At 39.9% G+C, this 26,469-nt stretch overlaps 1 protein-coding gene across 8 annotated transcripts in view; it reads right to left on the bottom strand.

The window, feature by feature from the left end:
- The window catches only part of LOC122564345 (F-actin-uncapping protein LRRC16A-like), a 460,598-nt gene that overhangs the window by 128,904 nt on the left and 305,225 nt on the right, over window positions 1-26,469 (bottom strand). For all 8 annotated transcript variants that reach the window (XM_043719093.1, XM_043719091.1, XM_043719092.1 and 5 more), the window contains 2 exons: window positions 26,273-26,341; window positions 6,603-6,696 (listed from right to left, as the gene is read on the bottom strand). In XM_043719093.1, coding sequence (XP_043575028.1) covers window positions 6,603-6,696; window positions 26,273-26,341 — 163 coding nt within the window. The remainder of the gene's footprint in view (window positions 1-6,602; window positions 6,697-26,272; window positions 26,342-26,469) is intronic.

Genomic DNA, 26,469 nt, shown 5'->3' with positions numbered 1-26,469 from the left:
TGAAAGTGCTGTACGAGGATTTCCAGAAGCATTTGACAAAGTACTGTACCACATTAATGATTACTTTGCAAAACAAGAACTCATGGGATTGATTGGCTATTAGGAAGAACAGTGTGGGCAAAAATGGATCATTTTTGGGTTGGCAGGAGGTAATGAGTGGTGTACCACAAGGATCATGGTCGAGACCTCAAGAATTCAATATCCACATAAAGAGATGGAGAAATGGAGTTTGTGGTTACTAAATTTGCTGGTGATACAGAGAAAGTAAGGGAAGTAAATCTGATCAGTTCTGAAGTCATACTGGAATTGAAATGTTAACTCTATTTCTCTCTCCACAAATACTGAGACAACTGCTGGGCTCCCCGAGCATTTTCTGTGTTTATTTCAGATTCCAGCATCCACAGTATTTTGCTGTGATTGTATAGGAAATTTAGTTGGAAAGAGGACATGAGGAGTCTGTATGATGATAGCCTGGGTGAGTGGGCAAAAGTGTGGCAGATGGAGTATAATATGGGAAAATTCACAGGAAGAATAATAAAGTAGCATATTATTTAAATGGAAAGAGACTGCAGAACTCTAAGTATTCAAAGGATCTGGATGTTCTGGTACACAGATCACCAAAGGTTAGTATATAGGTATATCAAAGCAAATGGAATGTTGTAGTTTATTGCAAGGGGAATGAAATATTAAATTAGGAACGCTACAGTTGTACAGAGCATTGGCAAGGCCATATCTGGAGTTTTATATTTAAAAAATGATATACTAGGAGTAGTTCAGATAAGGTTCATTTGATTGGTATCTGGGATGAGGGGTCAGTAGATGAGGAAAGGTTGAACAGGCCACACCTGCATCCCATGGAGTTTAGAAGAGTGCACGATGATGATCTTATAGAAACATACAAGGTCCTGAAGAGACTTGACAGGGTGGATGCTGAAAAGATGTCCCCTTTGTTGGGGACACTAGAACTAGAGGATAACATTTCAAAAATCAGGACGGTGATGAAGAAGAACATTTTTCCCAAAGTTCATGCGTCTTTGGAACTATCTTATCCAGACAGTGGTGGAGGTGATGCCATTGAATAGTTTTAAGGCAGAGGTAAATTCTTGACTAACAGGGTCAAAGGTTATTAGAGGCTAGTAGGAGTTGAAGTGGAGGCCATAATCAGATCAGCCATGATCTTACTGAATGGTGGAGAAGGTCGGAAGGGTCAAAGGGCCCATTCCAAGTTTTAATTCAATGGGTTGTACCGTAAAGCTGGCTTATGAAGAATAAATATAGCTGCTGCTCTGAAGTTATACTTCAGACCTTAGAAAGAGTAGCAAGAGTAACTGATAAAGTCTGTATGATCAATCAAAGGACACATTTGTGTAATACATGTGGTCGGAATGAGAACTAAGAAAACGAGATGGACTTGGACATGGAGATTAAATTGCACCAAAACCACGAAGGAAACCATTATCCAAGGTGAAAGATATAAAAAAATTTCCAGACCTGTCACATGGTGACAATTACTGCAGCACAAGTTCTCAAATTACTTCTTAAATAAGTAAATTTAAATAACAGCACATCTCAAGAGTAGCAGCTTAATCAGATATCAATAGACACATCGAATGAAATCTAATGGCAGCAAAAATGACTCCTACTGTTTGGTTGTAGAATAGCTGGGAGCCCTCCATTGCCTTTCCATGAGGATCAATGACATTTCAAGACAGTCACAAACTTAACTGGACAGTGTTATATTTAATTTAGTGGGAAGTTCAGTCTGGCAGAAACCCTGCTGCCTAGAGTTGGTAGCTGATCAGACGCAGCCAAACTGCATAGTGCAGGAGATAGACAGGAGGAGAGGTATCAAGTTTGGGAGGGGAAAGGACAGGGGGGAGAGAGAGTGAGTAAGAGTGAATGAGTGAGCGAAAGAAGAAATATAAAGAAACACTCAAGAAACACCTTATAAGGGAATGAGAGTGGATAGCAAGTAAGTTCCTGGAGTCAGGACCCAAGGACATGGCAGCAGTGTCACAAGGGGTTTAATTGTCTCATGTAGATAATTACTACCAACTAATGCATTTTCACATTACATCTCCTACTTGCCACACCATCAACTTGACAGAATGCTCATTGCACCAAAGCCATCAATCATTTGCAAGTACAATCCAGGACTCGGAGTGCATATCTAATATTTTAGAAGCTCCACATTACCTTTTATACTTGCCTCTGCTGCAAGCCTCACACCTAATTCTTGCTGCCTCCAAGTAACTCCAGTTATGACAGCCACAAAACCCAACAATCATGAACATCTCCCCTTTCTTTTATAGGGCAAGATGTCATACAAAAGAACTGACAGAGGAGAACCAGTACAGGACACCTCCTTAGCCTCAGGATAGGAAGGGAGAAAGAAAGATTTGTATTTAGTTAAATCTTTTTCATGATGATTAGATATCTTAAAGCTCTTTACAGCCAATGAAATGCAGTCACTGTTGTAATCAGAGAATTGTTTAAGCGCAGGAGGAGAATATTATTTGCTCCATTGTGTCTATTCAAGATGTTTGAATGAATATCAATGTCTCATTCTCCTGCCTTATCCTTCTAGCCCTGCATATTGTTTCTTTTCAATAACAGATGGATTTCCTTTTGAATCCCACAAATTAATTTGCCTCCAGCAGATTTTCATACATTGTATTTCTCATAACTCAATCACTTGTTGTGTCAAGAGGATTCCCTCCCCCATATCATCTGTTTCTGTCAGCTTCTTTACATCTACACTCTCATTCTCTATTGTTTCAGAGGAAACTATTTCTTCCTATCTAATGCCTCCAGACTCTCCACAAATTTGAATACCACTATCAGATTTCCTCTCAGCCTACTTTTCTCTAATGAAAACAATCCTCACTTCACCAGTCCAGTTATCCAATTGAAATTGCTAATCCTTGCAACCATTTTTATAAACTGTTTCTGCGCCCTCTCAAATGCTCTCACATCTTCCTCATGCAATGATTAGACTTTGATGCAGTGCCCCAAATGTGCCCTAACTAGTGTTTTTTGCAAGTTTAACTCAACCTCTTGCTCTTGTACTCCATACAAAAATTATTAAAAATCCAGGATACTGAATATTTTATTAACCAGTCCCTCTAATGACTAATGTACTTAAATACCAAACCTCCCCTACTTTTAGAATCATACCTTTTATGTTATTTTGTCATTCCATGTTCTTCCTACCAAATGAATCTCCTCTCAGTTCTCTGAAACGGACTTCAGCTGAGACCTTGCTGTCAATTGCACCAACTTGTCCATGTCCTTATGAAATTCCACATTACATATATTTCAAATTTACAACACACCCACAAACTTTGGAATTATGCCCTGAGCACTAGCCCTCGGCCACAAAAATATCCACTGAAGAGGTCCGAATACTGACCCCTGGAGAACTCCACTACAGATGGCTAATGACACTGTGGTTAATTAAATCTCATTAAATCTCACAAGGTAATGCAAATCTTCATTTTTTGCTGAACTGGCCTTGAAATTCCCTCTGAAGAGAAGTTTGTTTTGTCCCAACTATTCCCCAGCTGTGGGATCACTCTATTACTTTCTTTTTTGACTTCACACTACCCTAGTTCTCACGCATAGCACAACTCCACTGACAGCTAGCTTCACCAAACCTGGATTTTTCTGATCTACAATTTGGCTTGCTGCAGGGAGCAAATACTAGTTATAGGTTTTCTTTACGCTCAGCTGTATAGAACTTACAGTGGTACACAGTTTCTTCTAATTCCGGAAGGACCTTTCCGGAACTCTAACTGTAACAGTTAGTTATCTGAAAGTCCTGCAGCTGAAATCCATCAACACAGAGCCATCCAAATGCTCTTGACTTCTGATCAAATCCCAGTACAGAGCCTGTATTAATCAGTAGCCTTCCCAGAATGGCTAAAAGGCTGCACTGCTTAGAGTGGAGTCAATATCTCTCTACTTTTCATATACTCACTGACATTCCCAAATCTTTATAATTTTGACCTCCTCTTTAATAACACTGAACTCTCCCCACTGAAAATCCTGTAACAAATCACATCTCTATTGCCAGGCAGATTAAAGGAGCCACCTTGCAGCTCTTGGGACTGAGTCTGCTCTGAATGTTCCAATTCACAGACTGCTAGCTTCGCCAGTGTAGCTAGACACAACAGCAAGTGCATTTAGAACACAGAAGAACATAGATGTTGTGCTGAGGATTAATTCTAATGTAAAATAACTTAACCTACACAGCCCTCTATTCACTGCTATCCAGGTGCATGTCCAGCAATTGTTTAAACGTCCCGAATGACTCTGCTTCCACCACCACCACGAGCAATGCATTCCAAGCATTCACAACTCTGAGTAAAGAACCTACCTCTAACGTCCCCCCTATAGCTTTCTCCTAATATGACCCCTTGTGCCAGTCAATCCTGCCCTGAGGAAAAGTCTCTGGCTATTGATTCTATCAATTCCTCTCATTACCTTGTATACTTCGATCAGGTCTCCTCTCTTCCTCCTTCTCTCCAGAGATAAAAGTCTGAGCTTAGTCAATCTCTCTTCATAAAGCAAGTCCTCCAATCCAGGCAGCATCTTGGTAAACTTTCTTTACACCCTCTCCAAAGCCTCTTGTATCTTTCCTATAGTAGGGCGACCAGAACTGGACACTTCATCGCATTATTAATTTAGCTCCGAACTATTATTTTTAACAGTTTCTCCATCATTGAAGTTAAACCGACAGGCCTGTAGGGAATGGCGTAGTCGATGTGTGCACAGCAAAGTTGCACAAAAAAAAACAATAGGATAATGACCAGATAATCTACTTTGTGTTGTTAACCAACTGACATATATTGGCCAGGACACCAGGAATACTTATTCTTCTTCAAAAATCTATAGTAGGGCGACCAGAACTGGACACTTCATCGCATTATTAATTTAGCTCCGAACTATTATTTCTAACAGTTTCTCCATCATTGAAGTTAAACCGACAGGCCTGTAGGGAATGCCGTAGTCGATGTGTGCACAGCAAAGTTGCACAAAAAAAAAAATAGGATAATGACCAGATAATCTACTTTGTGTTGTTAACCAACTGACATATATTGGCCAGGACACCAGGAATACTTATTCTTCTTCAAAAATAGCGCTATAGGAATGCCAACTTAAAAAAGGGTGTGAATGGACTGCATTCACACTGCATTAAATTAGAATCAAAGTCTGGCAGAAAAATAATAGCATAACAATGGTCTCTGTTCAAAGAAGAGATGGTTTGGAAACAGTTTAAGTAAAGCCCTTCCAAAGGGAAAGATAGGGCAAACAAATCTAGAGCTACCTGAATGATAAACAAGATAGAAATTAAGAAAATAAAGGTAAAAGAAGTGTTTAAGGATAAGATTAAGATTTACAGATAAATTAAGAACATTTGCTTGGGGATCAGAAGAGAGATTTTTGCTTTTCACACAGCAAGTTGTGATGATAACTATTTGAATGAGAAGAAACTGCAGTGCAACGATAAAGGTCAGGGTAATGGTTCCATCTGGATAGTTCTCGAAAACATCAGCACATACACGATGGGCTGAATGGCTGCTGAAACACCACAACAAACAGAGGCAAAGGAAGAGAAGATTCCCTCCTAAAATAGGAGCAATCATTCTTTGCTTAAAAATGAAAGTTACTATAGCTATAAAAAAAATTCTTATAATCACTTACACCCAATAACATAATGCTTATAAAACTGACAGTAAGTTTCCAATCATTTTGTGTTTTATAACACAAATCAAAGCTTCACCAATAACTACTTCCAAGTATCTATTACTTTGCATTGAAAGGACTGTGCTAAAATACCAGTACAGACCAACAGGTCAGTTAGTAGAATAGATAAAACAGTAAATCTATCAAAATTTAGAAGATTTCAGCAAAATAAAATGGAATAGCACATTTCTATCAACCTAGCTATATTGCAAATGATAGCATTAGTATTTACACAATCTAATCTCGTTAATCCACTTTGAATAACCTTGAATTACCACACAGAGCTTCTTCCCTTGTTTAAAAAACATGCTGCGCTGGGTTTATTTCTATTATTTCTGGTTAACCTGAACATTTAAAGTGCAAAAAATTGAATTGAAAGAATACAAGTAGACCTGCATAAATTTCTATCCCCAAGGACAGCCTCTTTATAAATTAGGGAAATTAAAAGCAACACAAACAGTACATAAACAGACCCTTTGGTCCAACTCATCCACAGTGTATCGTTTCGGAAGAACAGTTTCTGATCCTCCCTTTAACAAATCCCATCAAAGGTAAAACACTCTTTCTATATCTAAGTATCACTTTGCTTTGTAAGCAAAACACTTCATGGTGGCCTCTATACTACAATCACATAATAGTTTCTCATTTGTTAAACTGCCAATTTCACATGAAAGATATCTTCACTTAAGGAATCTTGCAAACTGCTGCTTTTGTTGCATTAATTTCAAATGCTTTTATGGGTAATATTGTGATCCACAAAACACGATTTTGACTTACAAAGATCATCGAATTAAATGCTTAGTCAGGCTAAGTAGTTTGAAATACACAATACAATGATGGGAGAGATGGTCTACCTTTTGCAGTGCTTCCTCGGTTTTTTCTGGATTGGCCTTCAATGCCTGGGAGGCATCGTTGACAGGAACAGGCATAAACCTTAAAGTGTAGTTCCTGTGAATGAGAGGTACAGAGTTAAAAATGATTCTTTATATGGGCACAATATGTACTTGGTGCTGATCTTAATGATCAATGTGGTTAAATTCAGATGAGTATGTGCAGAGCCAAGTAGCAAGCCTCTCTTAAAATGGTAGCACACGTACCATTGTCAGAGGTTATTCCTGCTCCAAACCAGGAGTTGGAGGCAGCACTGCATTGTTAAATTTACAGTCTTTTGGATGAAATATTTTACATAAGTGTTGATCGATCTAAGAGGATGTAAATGATCCTATCACGTTTTAGGAGAGATCTCATGCATGCCCTGGCAAACATTTAATCCTCACTAAATTATTTAGGCAGTGTTCTGAAGACGTCATACTGGTATCAGAGCATTTAACTCGGTTTCTCTCTCCAATTACTGCCAAACCTGCAGAATTTCTCCAGCACTTTGTTTTATTTCAGATGTCCCGCATTCACAGCATTTTGGTTTTTAGCTTATCTGGTCATTCATCCAATTGTTGCTTATGAGTCGAGAGTGTGGTGCTGGAAAAGCACAGCAAGTCAGGCAGCGTCTGAGGAGCAGGAGAATCGACATTTTGGGCATAAGCCCTTCATCAGGAATGATGAAGGGCTTATGCCCAAAACGTGATTCTCCTGCTCCTCAGTTACTGCCTGACTTGCTGTGCTTTTCCAGCACCACACTCTTGACTCTGATCTCCAGCATTTGCAGTCCTCACTTTCTCCTAATTGTTGCTTATGAGTCTTTTTGAAAACTAACTGTTGCATTTGCCTACACAATAGTGTTAAAAGGTAACTTGTTAATTGTAAAATGTTTTAGGAGGAGGTCTTGTGGCACAGTGGAAGGCATTTCTGACACTAAGTTAGAAATGGCTGATTGAAGTTCCAATCCAGGACTTGATAGCTAAAGGAGATGCAGGTTAAAGATAAAATTGCAAGTCCCTCCAACATACAGTAAGGACTTACAGAAGTAAGGCAGGCATTTAGAGTGGGGGGTGGTGTTCCTGGTCAGCCAGGTTTGGAAAAAAATTGAAGCTCGTATCATCACTACCCACAGCTAGCACCTTAAGAGATCTACAACACAGAAAAAGACCATTCAGCCCATCCAGTATGTGCTGGTCAAAAACTACCACCTAATTCCTATTTTCCAACAGTTAGCCCATCACTTGCATATCTTGGCATCGCAGCTGTGCATTTAAACACTTCTTAAATATTAGCGGATTTCTGCCTCTACCACCCTTACAGGCCATGAGATCCAGATCTCCATCATCGTCAGGGCAAAAACATTTTTCTGCAGTGTCTATGCCTCTCTACTATGTACCTCCTTAGTCTCCTCTGCTCTAAGGAAGACAACCCAGTCTATCTAATTTCACTTCATAACCAAAGCTCTCCATCCCCAGGCAACATTCCTGTAAAATTCCTCTGCACTGTTTTCAGTGCGATCACATCCCTACTATAATGTGGATTCCAGAACCGGCCACAATGCTCTAGTTGTGGCCTAACCAATCTTTTACATAGTTCCATAACCTCCCTGTACAAGTATCCTATATAACTTTGCAACCATGTTATCTACCTATCCCATTACCTTAAGGGACCAGTGGACATGCACATCAATATCCCTCTGATCCTCAGTACTTCCCAGGGTCTTACCATTCATCATGTATTGATTTGATTTGACTTATTGCCACACGTACCAGGATAGTGAAAAACATTTTTTTGCATGCTGACCAGACAAACCATACCTTACGTAAGTATGTCTTTGCCGAGTTTGTCCTAACGAATGCATCATGTCACATTTATCTAGATTAAATTCTATTTGCCACTGATCAACCAACCTATATTCTCCTCACTATTTATCATCCCAACAATTTTTGGACTATCTACAAACTATCAACCCTTCTGTTTCAGGTCTAACTCATTTGTATCCAAAAACAGCAAGAGTCCAACACTGATCTCTGCAAAACCTCACTGTGGACATAGACTTGCAGTCACAAAAACATCTTTCAACTATCACCCTCTGCTTTCTGCCACTCGGCCAATTGTGACTCCAAATGCCAATTTCCTTGAATCCAATCGGCTTTTACCTTCACTATCAGACTCCTATGTGGGACCTTACGAAAAGCCTTGAAGTCCAAGTAGATTGTCAAATGCACTGCCCTCATCTACACACCTGGTTACCTCTTCAGAAATTCAATGGGATATTGTCATTATTGGCCTGATAGCATTTTTGCTCACATTTCCCACTCTAGTTGCCCTTGAGAAGGTGGTGGTAATCTGATTTCTTAAACTGCTTTAATCTATTTGGTGCAAGTAGACCCAAAAAAACCATGACAGAGGAGGTTCCAGGATTCTGACCCAGGATTCTGTCCAGCAACATTGAAGGAACGGTATTTCGAAGTCAGGACGATGACTGGTTTGGAGGAGAAGATGCTATTCTACATGCTGCCCTTGTCCTTATAAGTAGTAGGTGTGGGTTTGGAAATTGCCCTCCAGGGAGCCTCTACTACTACTGTAGTGTGGCCTCTACTACTACTACTACTGAGCATTACTATTTGACAGAGTGAAAGTTGGTGATATGGTGCCAATCAAGTGGGCTGCTTTGTTCTCAATGGTGTCAAACTTCTTGAGTACTGTTGGAACTGCACTCATCCATACAAATGAGGAGTATTCCATCACACTCCTGACTTGCGTCTTGCAGATGGTGGTAGACATTTGGAGAGTCAGCAGCTAAGATACTCATTACAGGATTCTTAACTTGCAATGACTCCTGTAGACACAGAATTTATGTGGCTACTCCAGTACAGTTTCTAGTCAATGGTAACTCTAATCATTTTTTACTTCACAGACCTCCAAGGCCCATGCACAGCAGCAGCTTCTCAAACCACAAGTCAATGCACTGAATGGCACTGCCATGCCATTTGGAGTATGTGAAACATCCAAGTGGGCTGTGCAGTTAGCGGGAATTTTGACCCCTGGATGTTGATACATGGGCATTCAGTAATGGTAATGTCACTGAATGTCATGGGGTGATGGTTAGATTCTCTCTTGTTGGAGACAGCGATTGCCTGACATTTCTTTAGCACGAATATTACTTGTCACCGCAAACTATTTCTAGGTTTTGCTACATTTGGCCATGGACTGTTTCAATATTTGAGGAGTCATGAGTAGCATTGAATATCTCCGCTTCTGACTTTATGGAGGGAGGATCATTGATGAAGCAGCTGAAGATTACTGGGCCAAGAACATCACCTTGACAAACTCCTGTAGAGAGATCCAAGAGCTTCGATGGCTGGCCAACAAGCCTAACCGTCTTCCTTTGTGCCAGGTATAATTCCAACCAATGGAAAGTTCAGCCCTTAATTCCCAATGATTCTAATTCTGCTGCTTAATGCTTGGTCAAATGTGGCCTTGATGTCAACGGCAGTCACTCTCACCTTACCCTCTGGAGTTCAGCTGCTTTATCCAAGGCAGTAATGCAGTAAGGAGTGGAGTGGACCAGGCAGAATTTGAACTGAGGGCCAATGAACAGGTTATTATCAAAGACTCCCTACAGTGTGGAAACAGGTCATTTGGCCCATCGAGTTCACACCAACCCTCCATGGAGCCTCCCAACCAGATACACCCCCTACCCTATCCCTGTAACCATGCATTTTTGATGGCTAATTCACTATCCTGTACACCCCTGGACACTATGGGCAATTTACCAGCCAACTTACCTAATTCTCACATCTTTGGACTGAAGCATCTGGAGAAAACCCACACAGACAGAGAGAACCCGCAAAGAGTGAACTGATACAGCAGTAATTGGCTGGGCTGCATTTGTTCTACTTTGTAAGTGCAGGACATACCCTGTACATCGCTGGGTGCCAGTGTTGCAGCTGTACTGGAACAACTTGGCTAACAGTCCATCAAGCTCTGGAGCATAGGTTTTCAGTACTATTTCTGGAATGTTTTCAGGGCCCATAGCCTTTGCAGTATCCAGTACCTACAGCCCTTTCTTATTATCAGGTTGAATAAGTCAAATTGGCTGATTGGAGAAGATAGGGATGGATCATCCACTTGGCACTTCTGGCTGAAGATTGGAGTGAATGCTTAAATCTTACCCATTGCATTGGACTCCCCCATCATTGAGGATGGGGATATTTGTGGCATATGTTCCTCCAGAGACTTATTTAATTGCCAATCTTTTACAACTGGATGAGATCTGAACACGGCTGTGGTATTGTTTAATTGTGTCACTTGCTGTTTATGCTGATTGACACACAAGTAGTCCTGTTTTGTATCTTCACCAAGTTGACATGTCATTTTTAGATATGCCTGGTGCGACTCCTGGTGTGCCCTCCTGCACTCTTCACTGGACCAGGGTTGATCGCCTGGCTTGATCACTGTGGTACAGAGGGGGGTAGCTATATAATGAGGTTGCGGAGCAATGGTGAATATAATTCGGCTGCTGCTGATAGTCCACAGTGCCTCATGGATGATGAGTTTTGATTTACTAGATGATTTATCCCATTTAGCATGGTGGTAGCACTAAACAAAACGATGGAGGGTATCCTCAATGTGAAGTCGGGACATTTTTCCATGAAAATTGTACGGTGGATCACAGTTATTGAACAGACACGTCTGGCAAGCAGGTTGTGAGGATGAGGTCAAGTATGTTTTTCTCTGTTGTTGGACCAAGGCTGTTTTGAGATCTTTAGCTGAGTGGCTATTCTAGAAATCAAACTGCGCATAGGTAAGCAAGTATTGCTTGAAATGTTGTTAATGGCACCTTCCATTACTTTACGGATGAATCACAGCTTGCTGATGTATAAGTAATTAGGTGGGTTGGCTTCATCCTGCTTTCTATACAGAACAATTTACCACATTGTCAGGCAGTTGGTCGAGATGTATTAGAATACCTTGGCTGAGGAAGGGTAGCTCTACAGCAGAAGGCTTCAATGCCACAATTGAGCTTTGTCACGGTCCACAGCCTTTTCAATATCCAGAACCTTTAGCTGTGGAGTGAATCAAACTGTCCAAAGGCAATATTGTGAAAACTCAGGAAAGAGGGTAAAAAGGATCATCCAGATTGCACCTCTGGCTGAAAATGCTTCCGCCTTGTCTTCTGTATTTACATGTTGGGTCCTGCTATTGTTGAAGGTGGGAACACACACGCAGCTATCCCCTCTTATGGGTTGCTTTATTGTCTAATATCATTCATAACTGGCTGTGGCAGGAACAGAGATTTGATCTTCTGAGTCACCATGTTGAGACCGTTTGCTTTTTTAAAGATATGCCTGATGCTGTTCCTGGAATGCTCTCGTACTCTCCAGGGTTGATATCGTAGTGACCTGGTTATGATAGAGGGAGGGACATGCCAGGCCATTACAGAACGTTGTTAAATAAATTCTTCTGATGCTGATGCCCTAAAGTACCTCATGGACATCTAGCTTGAATGGTTAGATCTTTCCTTAAATTTATTTCACTTAGCAAAGTGACAGTGCTACACAACCCAATGGAGAAATATCAAAGTTTCTTCCCAGTAGTGTACATCATGGAGGATTGATTCATCAGCTGATGCATGTAATGGCATGGGATACAGAGTCAATTTTGAGGAATCCTAGGCCAACGTCTTGCCAATTGAAGTCCTGCTAAACACTCACTTTCTACAGTACCCTTTCAAGGACACCCAATTTCAGTGAATGTTTGAAAGTTAAATAAATCAATTAATCTGCATATTTTCACAATTATTATTCAAAATGTTTCAGGATATCAATATTATGCATGTTGTACAAATCTGGAAGATTGACTCAGCTATCAGAAAGTGGCAGCTTGTCAAATATTTTGACTGCCTGCAGTTAAATGAGAGGAGACAATTCAATTTTCCTTTAAATACAAGAAAACCTTCAATTCCTGATTTACAGGAGATTTAACTTTAAATGTCAAAAATGTTCCAAACCAGTCAATGTAGCAGAAACAAAGAATTTATTTACTGCTCAGTCTTCAATATTATAAACAACCTGCTCAAAACTGTTACGACACACATCTGGAATGGGTGGGACTTAAACATAGGGGCACTACCACTGCTCTACAAGAGCCACTCTCCTCAGTGTTTCTTTTGTCTCGGTTGGCAATGTAAGGAACAGAGACTCTCATCGGTATTCTTACTCAACTTGTTCAGAGATATTATGACACCCCTCTGGAGCGGGTGGCCTTAAACTTGGGCTCCCTGCTCCAGAGGTAGGGCACTACCACTGCATCACAAGAGTTCCTCTGCTCAGTCTTACAGAATCTTCCAAACACAATCCATCTGTTCCCCATTTATAGCTACGGTTAATCAATTATCCCCAATCACTGGTTGAATTATTGCAACATTATAAAATCCCACCTTTTCAATAAAACTTTTGATGACATGCAAAAGATCTTTGAACAAAAGTACTGAAAATCAAACATTTGAGGATTGAGTCTTGAAGACCATTAGGAATTAATCTTTTCCCAAAACGTGTGACTTTCTGAAAATCTAACTTTCGTTAGTGGTAACAGTCTATCCATGTTTGAACTTAGCACATCCAAACATTTAGTGGCAAACATTAAGTTGGGATTCTCCAAGAGTATTTGCAATCTTGAATATAGTTTGATTAATTTTGTTACATATTTTTCTCTGGAATAACTTCGGAGCTTTCTAAATTTATGAAACTGTCATCATGCCTCGCATACATTTAACAGATCACCTTCCTTACAAACTTTGTTTGCAAGTAATACTATATCATTGAAACATTCCACAGTATCCCCTTCCCAACTCTCTAGCTCAGAGAAAACTGCAGAAAATAAATAATGCCAAACTTATAACCTTCCTTTTCCTTTGGTAATGAGGTATACCCATGTCATATATCTAGCTTATTTTTTCAAGATAATAAGGTTCAGATTCAGAGAACAGTGATGGGAAATTGTACCCAATACTTTATAGATATTTTAATTTACTTGTTTTGACACATTATTATCGGACTCTGGGATAGGTGAACTTGAACCAGGATTTTAAAAAATTTTATTGTGGGACGTGGGCATCACTGGCTGGCCAGCATTTATTGCCAGTCCCTAATTACCCTTGAGAAGGTGGTGGTAAGCTGCCTTCTTAAACCAATGAGGTCCATGTTGTGTAGGTGACCCACAATGTCATTACGGTAGGAATTCTGGTCCAGAGGTACGCACATTACCACTATACTGTAAGACTCCCTGCTTCCAACACTTCAAACCCTGATGCTATGTTCAATGCTAATTCACATGGTTGATCAGGTCTGTGCAGTGTGCAAGTACCATGTCATGAGAAGACACAACCAGAATAGTGAATTACATGGTGATATGTCAATTTATTTGTATTCAGTTTTGTTAAGATCTGACTCCAGTTCACTATCTCCACAGATTGTGTCTATGTAAAGATGCTTTCAAATGTTGCAGGGCACTAATGAGATTTTTCTTGTCATTTCACAGTTTCGCTGGTAATTTGCTCAAGGATTTTACTGACTAGGTTACAGTTGCAATTTCATTTAAATAAAAATGACTGATTTTAATATAAATTTTAAGCACATTTTATTCAATTTACTTTTTGTATATTCATCTATGATTTGATTACGAAAATACGCCCAAGGTATTCAGAAAATGATAGCTAGCAACAGAAGCAGCCATTTCATGCTAGTTCTTTCTATTCAGTCATGGGATGTTGTTACTATCCATCCGTCATTCCCTTTAAGGTGGTGATGGTGAGCTGCTTTCTTGAACCAATGCAATCCATTTGGTGTGGGTACACCCAAAATACCACTAGGAAGGAATGGAGTGTCAGGATTATGAACACTGAAGGAACTGATGTTACTAGCACTAGCAGTTCCATATTTACAAGGCAACAGCATTGGTAAAACTGGCATGATTGGCAGTTTGACTGACATTTCCATGTCCCCACCATCAGCTGTTGGAAGTTAGAAACAGGACTTTGAAAAATTGGGCATACATGACGACTGAATATTTCATGACTCAATATTTCACCAACTGCTTTCTTTGAGAGGGTCACACTAATGGATTGCAAAAGGAGCATACAGAAAAGTCTGAATAAATGGGCTTGGTAGTAAGAGTAATACAAAATTAAGTAATTGCTACATTAGTCACAAGCAATACTCCTGGGCCTTGCAGATATCAGAGCAATTATCTAGGATCAACGTAGCAGCTAGATGCTGTAGTGTATCTATAAATTACATCTGCATGCAAATCTTGCCTGCACAACCTTACTTCCCGTTGTTAAAATTTTGTTGCACTTTGTTCCCAAAAGAGAAGAAGAGATTACCGGTCACACAGCTATTGTAAGCTTTCTTCCTTATTTTGACTCTAGAAGAAGTATCAATCTGAGGGGAAAATGCCTTACTTTGTCACACGTATATTAAAAAATACGTGTGTTTTTAAGTAAACTGTCTCCAATTAACTGACCTAATAATCACATTATGCAGACAGCTAGTAAAAGGGGAAATGACAGACATCATGAAGTTTTACAAATATCCACAAGCAACACGGTCATTGTAACATCCATCTGTAGCAATATCACTTAGGTTTGATTACAGCAGGTCTCATTGATTGTCTGATTAAAGAGGTCTGACATTTAATCGCCTTAACTAGTATGTAACCATAATAGACAGTAACAATAGTGACATAGACTTCGATCTAACTAACAGCTCCAATCAATTTCAACAGATCTTTATTCTTCTTGTCTGGACTTGGCGTTAGAGTGTGAATTAAATAATCTTCAGCCCCAGGCTACTCTGTTTCAAAATTCAATTGGTGTTTTGAACAGTGGCTTTAATCTACCATTGTGACAGTTGAAGAATATGATCGTTCATTAATTTTCCATTTTCTCTCATAGGTTGTGGCATCACTGGTTGAACCAGCATTTAAGCTCAAGAAGCTGGTAACTCCCTGAAATCCATGTGGTGCAGGTACACTCACAATGCATTTTTAATGACTGGATTCATCTGTAGTGATCCCTGAGGAATTATCCACAGGCATGTTGAAAGACTTTGGTTCCCAGCAACAGTTATTGCAATAGACACAGAATGCTTTCCTCATTGCACTGTGCTTTGCATTGCCTATGAACAATTATTCCTTGCCAATTTTACAACATGAACCTTTTAAATCACTGACTTGATATTAATTTTCATGCGCCTCTTAGCTCCTTTCGACTCCTCTTGTAATTCAAAGCTTACACACGATGACACACTCACACAGACCCTCTCTCATACAAACGCTCTCTCACACACACATTCACATGTACACCGTCTCAGGCATATACTCATTCACACTCAAGCACGCACGCACACACGCACACACACACACATATATAAATATATGGGGTGAATTTGAATTTGTAGATACATTCTATTTTGTTCAAAAAACACACAATCTTTAGGCAGTCAGTCCACGTGATATTTTACAAATTCCGACTTTAGCGATAGAACTAGTCTAACTCAAGTTTGGGCTATAGACAAACTCGAACCTCAAAACCTTGAATGCATTGTTTGTGCTGAGATGTCACTTTTTTAATATACTGATAAAACCTCAAGTTGTCTCAGAACAGACTCAAAGGAAATTTTGGGATTACATATTAATAATGGATATTCTAAGTGATTAAAGACTCAATACAATTCTAGGCTTGTTCAATACACTGTATCAGTTGTATGACACTTTGATCTTCTACTATAAATTCTATGTACTATGATCCTGCATCACTAGCTACCTGACGAAGAAGCAGCACTCTAAAAGCTTGTACTTTCAAATAAACCTGTTGGACTATAACCTGATTATGTGTGATTTTTAACTTGGTTCAGTATGTGACCTTACTGTGCTTTTCAGAAGCTGCTCCTATCGCGAGTTCATTATTTTGATTTCCCCTCTTCCTTCTCCCCACCATCATATCTCCTTCCTTTTCTCTGCCCTTGGGTAAATTCCCTTCCTAAACCTCAATTCCTCAGTACTTATCAGTGTTCTTAGTCTCATACCACTGTCCCAGATGGGACTCCTTCTCGAGTAATCCTGAAGTTTCCCTTGGCATCTCTGGAAACACGTTGCTGCCTCCTAGCCAGCAACAATCTGGACTCTCTCATCCTATTCACTGCCCAGTGTGTGAGGCATTCTCACTTGTTGGGGTGGAACAAATATTGCCATCCTCCTTCCTATCCATCTCAATCTATCCAGCTCTGTCCCTATGAATGCTGCCACTGAATCAGCTTTCACTGCTACCTCTGCATCTCCCTCCAGAAAGTACCTTTACTCACCAATACAGCCCTGGTCTTCCAGGAGCCTATTGTGAACAATCACATGCACATTTTGACCTTAATGGAGATTTGGTTGAGGGATGATGACATATTTCTCGCCTGACCAGTTTCCACAAGTTGGTCTATTCAAACCATTGCACAGATATTTATCATCTTTATTTGTAAGTGAGAGCGTGATTAGTCTTACTATTCCTCTGGAAACTTCTCCCACTTTGCCATCATTTACTCCTTCCATTTAAAACCCATCTAACATACTGCCATTATAGTTTCACGTCATATTTTTGATTCAGCCAAATCTGCTTTACTCACTCAGCCTCTGAACTGTGCAACTCCTTTTCCTCAGTGATTGCAACCTGCACTTCTCTCTTGTTCTTTCTCCTCAGAGTTGTGTTCACCTTTCCTCCTTAAATCTCTTCCTTCACAAACTAAACTACTCACATCTACCTCTTGACTTTATTGTCTCACATGTCCTCAAAGCCCCAATCATAACTGTCACTGACAATTTAGGTAACCTCTGGTCATTTCCTTTTAATACTCTCAACCTACATTTGCCAATCCTTGCCACTATTTTCAGTGTCTACCTGTGGAAAACCTCTCCAGAAATCACTTACCAATGCATACATTAATCAAGATTGTTTGAATGTGTTTCATGGTTTTCTATATGTTAGCTCAAGTGACATATAAATACAAACCCAACTGTTTGAGAGAGTCAAATATCTGGAAATATATTAACAAATATATAGACGAAAATGAAATCTCAGACTTGCATGTACTATGCTGAAGTTAATTACATTATATACATAGTTGATTGACTGATTTGAAGGCTAGATTTGGAAATCTGCTAAGGGCATTAGGAATAGTCATCCATCAGCATGTTTTGTATTGTACTTAGAACTTGCACCCTTGGATATTTACAAGTAGACACTATAGTCGTGGAGTTGCATTTGAAGAGTTTTCAACAGCTTATTTCCAACAGTTTGTGTTTATATGAGCAATAAACTGCTTGTCAAATGGTTACATATGGAACCTTTGTATTCTGGAAACAGAGGCAGAGGTTTCCCTTTCCACACTGGAATAATTTCTACACTGGAACAATTTCTACATTGGAATAATTTCTTGCTCGTCATAAGTGCCGTGTACACAAACACAGTGGGCTTGCTCTCCTCTGGTAGACATATACAGAAGAACAGTCTGGGATACATCGACTTCCAATGTGCTAAGCTTGAGGGATCATAATATTGAAGAACACACTTGCTGGAAGATAAAGTATTTTTGAGAGATTGAAAGATATGTTGGTGGAACTTTGTGGAGAAGATCTCAAAGAGGAGACACTTTGATCACCAAGTGTGCAATATACATTAATAAAAAGTTGAAGAATTTGACACCTTTGTAAGTCACCTCCCCTAGCAAAACTGGAATCAATGTGAATCAGGGGCAAACTCTTCACTGGTTGGAATCATACTTGGCACATGGGAAGATGGTTTTTGGAAGTCAGTCATCTCTGCCCCAGGACATCTCTGCAGGAGCTCCTCAGGACAGTGTCCGGGGTCCAACCATCTTCAGCTGCTTCATCAATGATGTTCCTTCCATAAGGTCAGACGTGGGGATGTTTACTGATGATTTCAAAATGTTCAGCACCATTTGCAACTCTTCAGATTGTCACAGAGCTGGTCCCTTTTTTTTTAAAGCTGTTCCTTTTCTCAAGGCTAGGGTACCCTTGATTTTTTTCAGAGGGGTTGTAAACGGGCCAGGCTCCGATTAGACTGGTTTGGTAAAGAGACTAAAGGGTATTGAGAGGCCTTTTTGTTTATATGTAAACAGGTGAGATTTCAGGCCAAAGTGATCATATTTTAGAAGTGACCTGTACAATGAAAGGGAAGTGGACAGTTCTCTAGCTGAGCAGTTCAGTCCAGAACTAGTTGGGAGTTCAGCAGTGGACTGTGTGAACAGGCTTTATCTCTCTCGCTCTTTTTGCCCTTCTAACTAACTTCAACCTGTGAGCATCGGTTGCATTTTTTTTACAGCTTTTTGAGGGGGTTTGCTTATGGGGACTGTTGTGTATATTTGGAATAGCATAATTAAGTCTCGTTTGGATAGTCTGAGTTCTGTAGGGGCTCTTTATTTGTTCTTTGTGTTTCGTTGTGTAATTTTGGGAATAAGTTTCTGTCTGTTTTAAAACCTAGTAGTCAACCTAGCTAACTTACTCCAGGTAGTTTCCACTGTACACTTGCCGAAACAATTTGCAAAGTTATGTTCTGGGTTGCTTGCTCGAGAATGTTTTGAGTGGTCTGGCTGAGTCCATAACAAGATACTGATGCAGTCCGTGTCCAAATGGAATTAGATCTGGACCATATCCAGGCTTGGGCCGACAGGTGGCAAGTAACATTCATGCCAGGCAATAACCGCCTCCAATTAAGAGAAAATCTAACTGCTGCCCCTTGATGTTCAATGGTGTTACCATCACTGAATGCTCCACCACCTACATCCTGGCAGTTATCATTGCCAGAAACTCAACTGAACTCACCATAAATACAGTGGCTACAGACAAGGTCAGAGGCTAGGAAATGCTGCAGCAAGTAACTCAAAAATGCTTTTAGAAATCTAAAAGGCACAAGTCAGGATTGTGATGGAATACTCTCCACTTGCCTGGATGAGTGCAGCTCTAACACTCAAGAAGCTTGACACCATCAGGACACAGCAGCCTGTTTAATTGGCATCATATCCACAATATCCACTTCCTCCAGCACCAATACTCAGTAGTAATATTCTGTACTATCTACATGATGCACTGCAGGAATTCACCGATGATCCTTAGCCAGTACCTTCCAACCCACAACCACTAGAAGGACAAGGGTCGTTACATACATTGGAAGACCACCACCTGCAAATTACCCTCCAAACCGCACACCATCCAGACTTGGAAATACATTGCTATTCCTTCACTATTGCTGGGTCGCTACCCTGGAATATTCATGATCTTGTGGATCATGATAGCACACAAATCAGTTTGTGCTGATAGACAAAACAAAGTTCTGATGAGAATTCAAGAATGCTTTCAGGTGTACATCACAAGGAGCTCGACTGATATTTAAGGAAAATACTGCCAATGTATGAGATATCCAATCTATTGTAAACAGTTAACTCACTGCACGTGGACTACATCACATTGTGCCAATTTCCTGAATAGACTTTATGTAAGATGTCTGAAGGGATGATACAGGCAGTTGCAATCTTGACATTCTTCTTGGGGAATGATTGTGTAAAAAGATAGAGTTAAACACTGTAGCTTTTCTGATGGCAGCCATGTAGTGGCTACATGTACTGTCTGGCAGGAGTCAGCAAGTTATAACTTTGCAAGTACCTCTTGGACTTTGTTGGACATGTTTGTGTGAGATGGATGGGAATTTGGAAACAACTCTGGCTTGTTCCTTGGTTGGCTCTTCAGCACACTCTGCTGTGGAAAATTATATCGTACTTTGTATTTCTCTGGGCATTCTTAGCCTTCTTGCATATTTTAGATCAATGTCATTTGTAGAATCTATTTTGCATGTGTCATGAAATGCTGGGCACTAGTCCATTGATTGAGACAACCAACATCTCATGCAGGACTGGGATGACTTACTAAACTTGATAGCTGAAAACATTGCTGCAGAAGTATAAACAGATGCTGTTGTGGTGTTATGATTGTTTTGAACGTGCATCCTTCTTTAAGCAATGCTTCAACAGTACAGCTTTTAGGTTTGTCCAGAAGAGCCATTCAGAAAAGTTTTATCAGCATAGAAGCAATGACATGCATCAGCAGTCTTTCAGCTAAGTTAGCTGCCATGAAATGACATACTGTTTATTTGCACTGATATCAGTATACAAAATGGTTGATATTTTCACATGGCAATTGGTCAGGTTTACTGTGACCTTAAGGTGATCTTCCAAGACCTGGAAAACCTTGTCAGTAGAGGAACATGGACAGGTTTAACAAATAGGCTAAAGCTTGACTGATGGAATATAATGTGGGAAAACGTGAGGTTGTGCACTTTGGCAGAAAGTATACAGGAGTTGAATGTTTTTTTAAATGGAGAAGGATTTCAAAAAGGCTACACCACAGGGGAATTTCGAAGTTCTCACGTATAAATCACTAAATGTTGGCGTACGAATTCAGCAGGTTTTAAGGAAGGCAAGCAGAATGTTGGTCTTTATTTTAAATGGAATGGGGCACAGAAATTGGGAAGACTTGCAAAAATTATACAAGGCATGAATCAGACCACACCCAGAATGCTGTGAACTGTTCTGGGGCTTTATCTAAGGAAAGATACACTGGCATTGATGGCAGACCAGAGAAGCTTCATTAGGTTGCTACCAGGTACGGAAGGACTATCTTATGTAGAGAGGTTGAGTAGGTACTCATTCAAGTTTAGAAGAATGACAGGTGATCTTATTGAAGGGATGGAGACAAAAAGAAAAGGTAATCGCAGGCCAGTTAGTTTAACATCCCTTATTGGGAAAACGTGAGCATCTACTATAATGCATGCAACAGTAAAACATTTAGAAACACATAATATAATCAAGCAGATATAATCTAACATGGCTTCAGTAGGGAGCTCGATAGGGTATTGGTAGAGAGGTTGTTTCCCCTTGTAGGAGAGTCTAGTACCAGAAACCATAATCTCAAAGTAAGGGGTAGCTTAGTTACCACAGAACAAGGAAGCATTACTTTTCAAACGGTAGTGAATCGGTGGAATTCTTTACCATGGAGGGCTCCAGAGGCCGGGGCATTAAATATATTCAAGGCTGAGATATACAGATTTCTAATCAGAAAGCAAATCAAAGGTTATGGGAAAAGCTAGGAAAGTGGAGTTGAGGTTATTGGATCTGCCATGATCTCCACTGAATGGCAAAGCAAACTTGATGGACTGACTCCTACATTTTACCAATCATTTAATAATTAATAACCTTACACTTTTGGTAATTCAAGAAAACCTGTTTAAACTGTGGGACCTTTTAAAACATACATTCATTTTGATCTGGGAAAAATACATTCTACAAGGGAAGGGATCCATTTCTAAAGTTAGTCTTATTGCAATCGAATGTGTGGGTTAACAAAGTAAGAGAGGCAGTTCATCCCTCCTCAGCTGACAGTTTAACAGCATGAGGATCCTGTCTGGAATAATAATGAATTGGGAAACTTCACCTGGCACCTGGTTGTAACACAGTGAGGTGTTAAGGGGAGGCAACTGCCGAGTGCAATTATTGCTAAACTACTAATCCAAAGGCCCACATAATGTTCTAGGGATCTGGGTTCAAATCCCACCATGGCAGATTATGGACTCTGGGTTCAGTAAAAATCGAGAATTAAGAATCTAATGATGACTATGAAACCATTGTCAATTGTTTAAAAACCAATCTGGTTCACTAATTCCTTTTGAGATGTTGCTGACCTTACCTGGTCTACCCTACAAGCAACTTTAGACCCACAACAATGAAATTTACTTGTAACAATTGTCTGGGCAATTAGGGACGGGCAGTGAGTGCTGGCTCAGCCAGTGATGCCCACAACTCCATGAGTGAATAAAAAAATTCTCCTCATTGTTTTCCCAGGTAACATATATCACAAAGAATCAGGTTTATATTGAGTCAGACAACTGGAATTTTATTAATAATTGACCACGTGTGCCACACAGTTTAGACCTGCATAATATATTGAGTACTTTACACAGTTAAGTTACAGTTTCACTACAAATACAGTTAATCGATTGGTTAGCAGACTGGCTGTTTGCCTGATGTGGGGGTTGAATGATGACTAAAACTACACACCTTTTTTACTTATGCACTATGTCTTTGACACTACCTGAATGTCTTAAAAGGTTTAGTGCTTTTCCAAGGTCTGTACAATAATGTAACAATAACTACCTACCATTCCACCTTTAATCGAGCACAGTACTTCAGCAATTACTGATTTACCAAATTCACCACTTTTAATGCCTTTGTTTCCTCTAAAAATTCTTCTCCACTCTAATCATGTTCAAACATGTAATCCTTATCCTGTTCCCTGAAGTTCAAGGAAGCAAACTTCAACTTCTTTGATAAACAAATGATTTCACTTCTTATCATTCTGTTTAGATCACTTGAAGAATAATTAGAATATGGTCACCATCACAAGAATTGATGACAACTGTAAGAGCTTTCACAATACAGACATTATCTCAGACTTTTTTCCATTATAAGCAATCTTGATAAACCATCCCTACCACAAACATGAAACAGAAAGAGCTTGTGGACATGTGTTTTGTAAGATCCACACCATACATTCAGCAGCTTCTACCATTTCCCTTCTTTCCTCAGCACTTGGGGACCAATGTCTGCAAACATTCTCTGCTGTCCTGTTCTTCAATTAATCTCTAAATATTCCATCCCATTTCATGCAACAACCTCTCTGACTATGACTGTCCATTGGATACATTTTGTGTTCCCTGATCCAACTCCAGGTGAGTTGTTGATCACGTGACTTGCCTTACTGTGCTCCTTGTTAGTTGACTGTTAAACAGTTGACTTTAAATCCGCTGTCACCCCTCTCCTCCAAAAATATATTCTTCACCCCTCTAGACCAGTCAATATACTTTACCATTTTCGTACACTCCTTCCTCTCCAAAAATCACTGGACAGATCGTTGTCACAAATATCTGCCCACCCTTTCCACCTGATTATGTTTGAATCCTTTAACTGAATTTCTAATTTGGTCACAGAATTGAACAATTACTTTTAAACAAATAAATGACAGCCTTTTTGACTGTAACGATGAGGTTTTCCTTCCCATTGCTCCCATCCTGACCTGCCTGCAGCTTATGGTTTGATTACAGAATGCGCAACTACCTTCCATGATCCAAGTGAGTAGAATGCCCTAATTACATTCCATGTAGGTCCTAGGGAGGTTTGTTGAACAAAGAGACCTTGGAGTGCAGGTTCATAGCTCCTTGAAAGTGGAGTCGCAGGTAGATAGGATAGTGAAGGCGGCGATTGGTATGCTTTCCTTTATTGGTCAGAGTATTGAGTACAGGAGTTGGGAGGTCATGTTGCAGCTGTACAGGACGCTGTTTAGGCCACTGTTGAAATATTGCGTGCAATTCTGGTCTCCTGCCTATCGGAAAGATGTTATGAAACTTGAAAGGGTTCACAAAAGATTTACAAGGATGTTGCCAGGGTTGGTGGATTTGAGCTACAGGGAGAGGCTGAACAGGCTGGGACTGTTTTCCCTGGAGTGGGGGAGACCAGAACTAGAGGGCATAGGTTTAGGGTGAGAGGGGAAAGATATAAAAGAGACCTAAGGAGCACCTTTTCATTCAGAGGGTGGTACGTATATGGAATGAGCTGCCAGAGGATGTGGTGGAGGTTGGTACAATTGCAACATTTAAGAGGCATTTGGATGGGTATATGAATAGGAAGGATTTGGAGGGGCATGGGTCAGGTGCTGGCAGATGGGACTAGATTGGGTTGAGATATCTGGTCGGCATGGACGGGTTGGACCGAAGGGTCTGTTTCCATGCTGTACATCTCTATGACTCTATGTCTTCAGCACTCACAACCAAGTAATTATAGGAAAGAACTTGCAGACTCATGGCACCAAACAACATATTCTTTTCAAAAGTGAATGATTCCTTTGTTTAGTGCTGGAGGGTCATTCCTTTTACTGTGGAATGCTAAGAGATGTGGTATCATTTGGATCATTCACTACCAAAATAGCATCACTGCATTATTCATCATTGCATTTTGATTGATATCAGATAATGAGATTCCTATTAAATTTATGTAAGCTCAGCTAAAAACTGCTGCAACTTGATAACAAAAAAAGGACATTAATGTTCATTCCTTATCTAATTCAGGTAAATGATTTTCTTTCTTCTTCAAATTACTTAGCCGTTTGGTGGTTTAGGTGTGTGAAAAGCGCAGTCAATATCAGCACTCCAGTGAATTCATTCTTTCCCTAAACAATTGTAATAGTGAGTAAACATAATACCATTTTTACTATAATACGGAATTACTTTTCTCCATTATAGTACAATAGCAATATTAATCTTCTGACTTATCAAAGTATAAAAGTCAAAGGCCGAATTAAAAATAGAGCACAGGGATAAATGCTCTTAACATTTCCTTAACATACTCTTAAGTCATCACAAATTGTGCGAGATAACATGCCTTCTAACCAAATGAATCAATTATAATTATAGCTGCTTAATAGCCAATAATGCACTGCTAAAAAATTCCACTGTCACATTTCTCTAGTATTTCAGCACTCTAGGATATGTACTCTGTTTCTGGAATGGGATTTAACCTTCTATATTCTGACTCCAATACAAGAATAGCATCTTTTTCTGACTAATCAGTGGAATCTAAATTTTTGTCTTTGGAGGAAGGAGGTTTTGACCTTTTTGATGCCAAGATTATCTTTCATTCGATGAGCCTGACTTAAGGCCTTCCTAAGGTTACAGCAGACATCGCATCTTAAAGTCATACAATAATGTGGAGTTGAAATGCCCATCAGCCATGATTGAATGGCGGAGTGGACTCGATGGGCCGAATGGCCTTACTTCTGCTCCTATGTCTTATGGTCTAATAATAGGAGGAGGGAATAAAGGCCTCACAGCGCCAGAGACCCGGGTTCAATTCCCGCCTCAGGCGACTGACTGTGTGGAGTTCGCACGTTCTTCCCGTGTCTGCGTGGGTTTCCTCCGGGTGCTCCGGTTTCCTCCCACAATCCAAAGATGTGCAGGTCAGGTGAATTGGCCATGCTAAATTGCCCGTAGTGTTAGGTAAGGGGTAAATGTAGGGGTATGGGTGGGTTGCGCTTCGGCGGGGCGGTGTGGACTTGTTGGGCCGAAGGGCCTGTTTCCACACTGAGTAATCTAATCTAATCTAATTCACATTGTCCTTTCATTGGCATTAATTTGTAACACTTGATTTAAGCATTTTATATTAAAAATGACTTCATTTATTTGGCTGAAACCACTGGCTGAGCTTAAACAGATGAACTGCAGCATTTTTAAAAAATGAAATAAAAAGCAGATGGCTGATCATATATATCCAACTTCCACAGCTGTTAAAAGTTGTCAGGTTGTCGAGAGAACACATCAGAGATGATAACCTTCCATTACTGTAGTTCTTGACAGCTTTAACATAATGAAACCAGGCAAAGTAGATATCAACAACTGTCACTTTCATAAATTACACAGAATACCTATTCAAGCAAATCATACATTTACACCTTTTAGAATAAGTAATCTGATTGTACCTACTTTTCCAAAGCCACAGCAATGTCCTGAAAGCCCTGTGCAGTTATGTTATTCTTGTCCCAAATTACTGTCCTGTGTAAAAAAGATCAGCGACTTTTTAATAATGCACAAACTAAATTTAATTCACAAAATCATGCCCCAGACACCAATATAGAAATATAAATAAGGCAGCACAAGTTTTGGTACCATTTACGTTTCCT

The sequence above is a fragment of the Chiloscyllium plagiosum genome, chromosome 29, assembly GCF_004010195.1.
Source record: "Chiloscyllium plagiosum isolate BGI_BamShark_2017 chromosome 29, ASM401019v2, whole genome shotgun sequence".
Lineage (NCBI taxonomy): Eukaryota > Metazoa > Chordata > Chondrichthyes > Orectolobiformes > Hemiscylliidae > Chiloscyllium > Chiloscyllium plagiosum.
The sequence above is the reverse complement of the archived record's forward strand: the minus strand, read 5'-3'. Positions and strand labels throughout refer to the sequence as shown.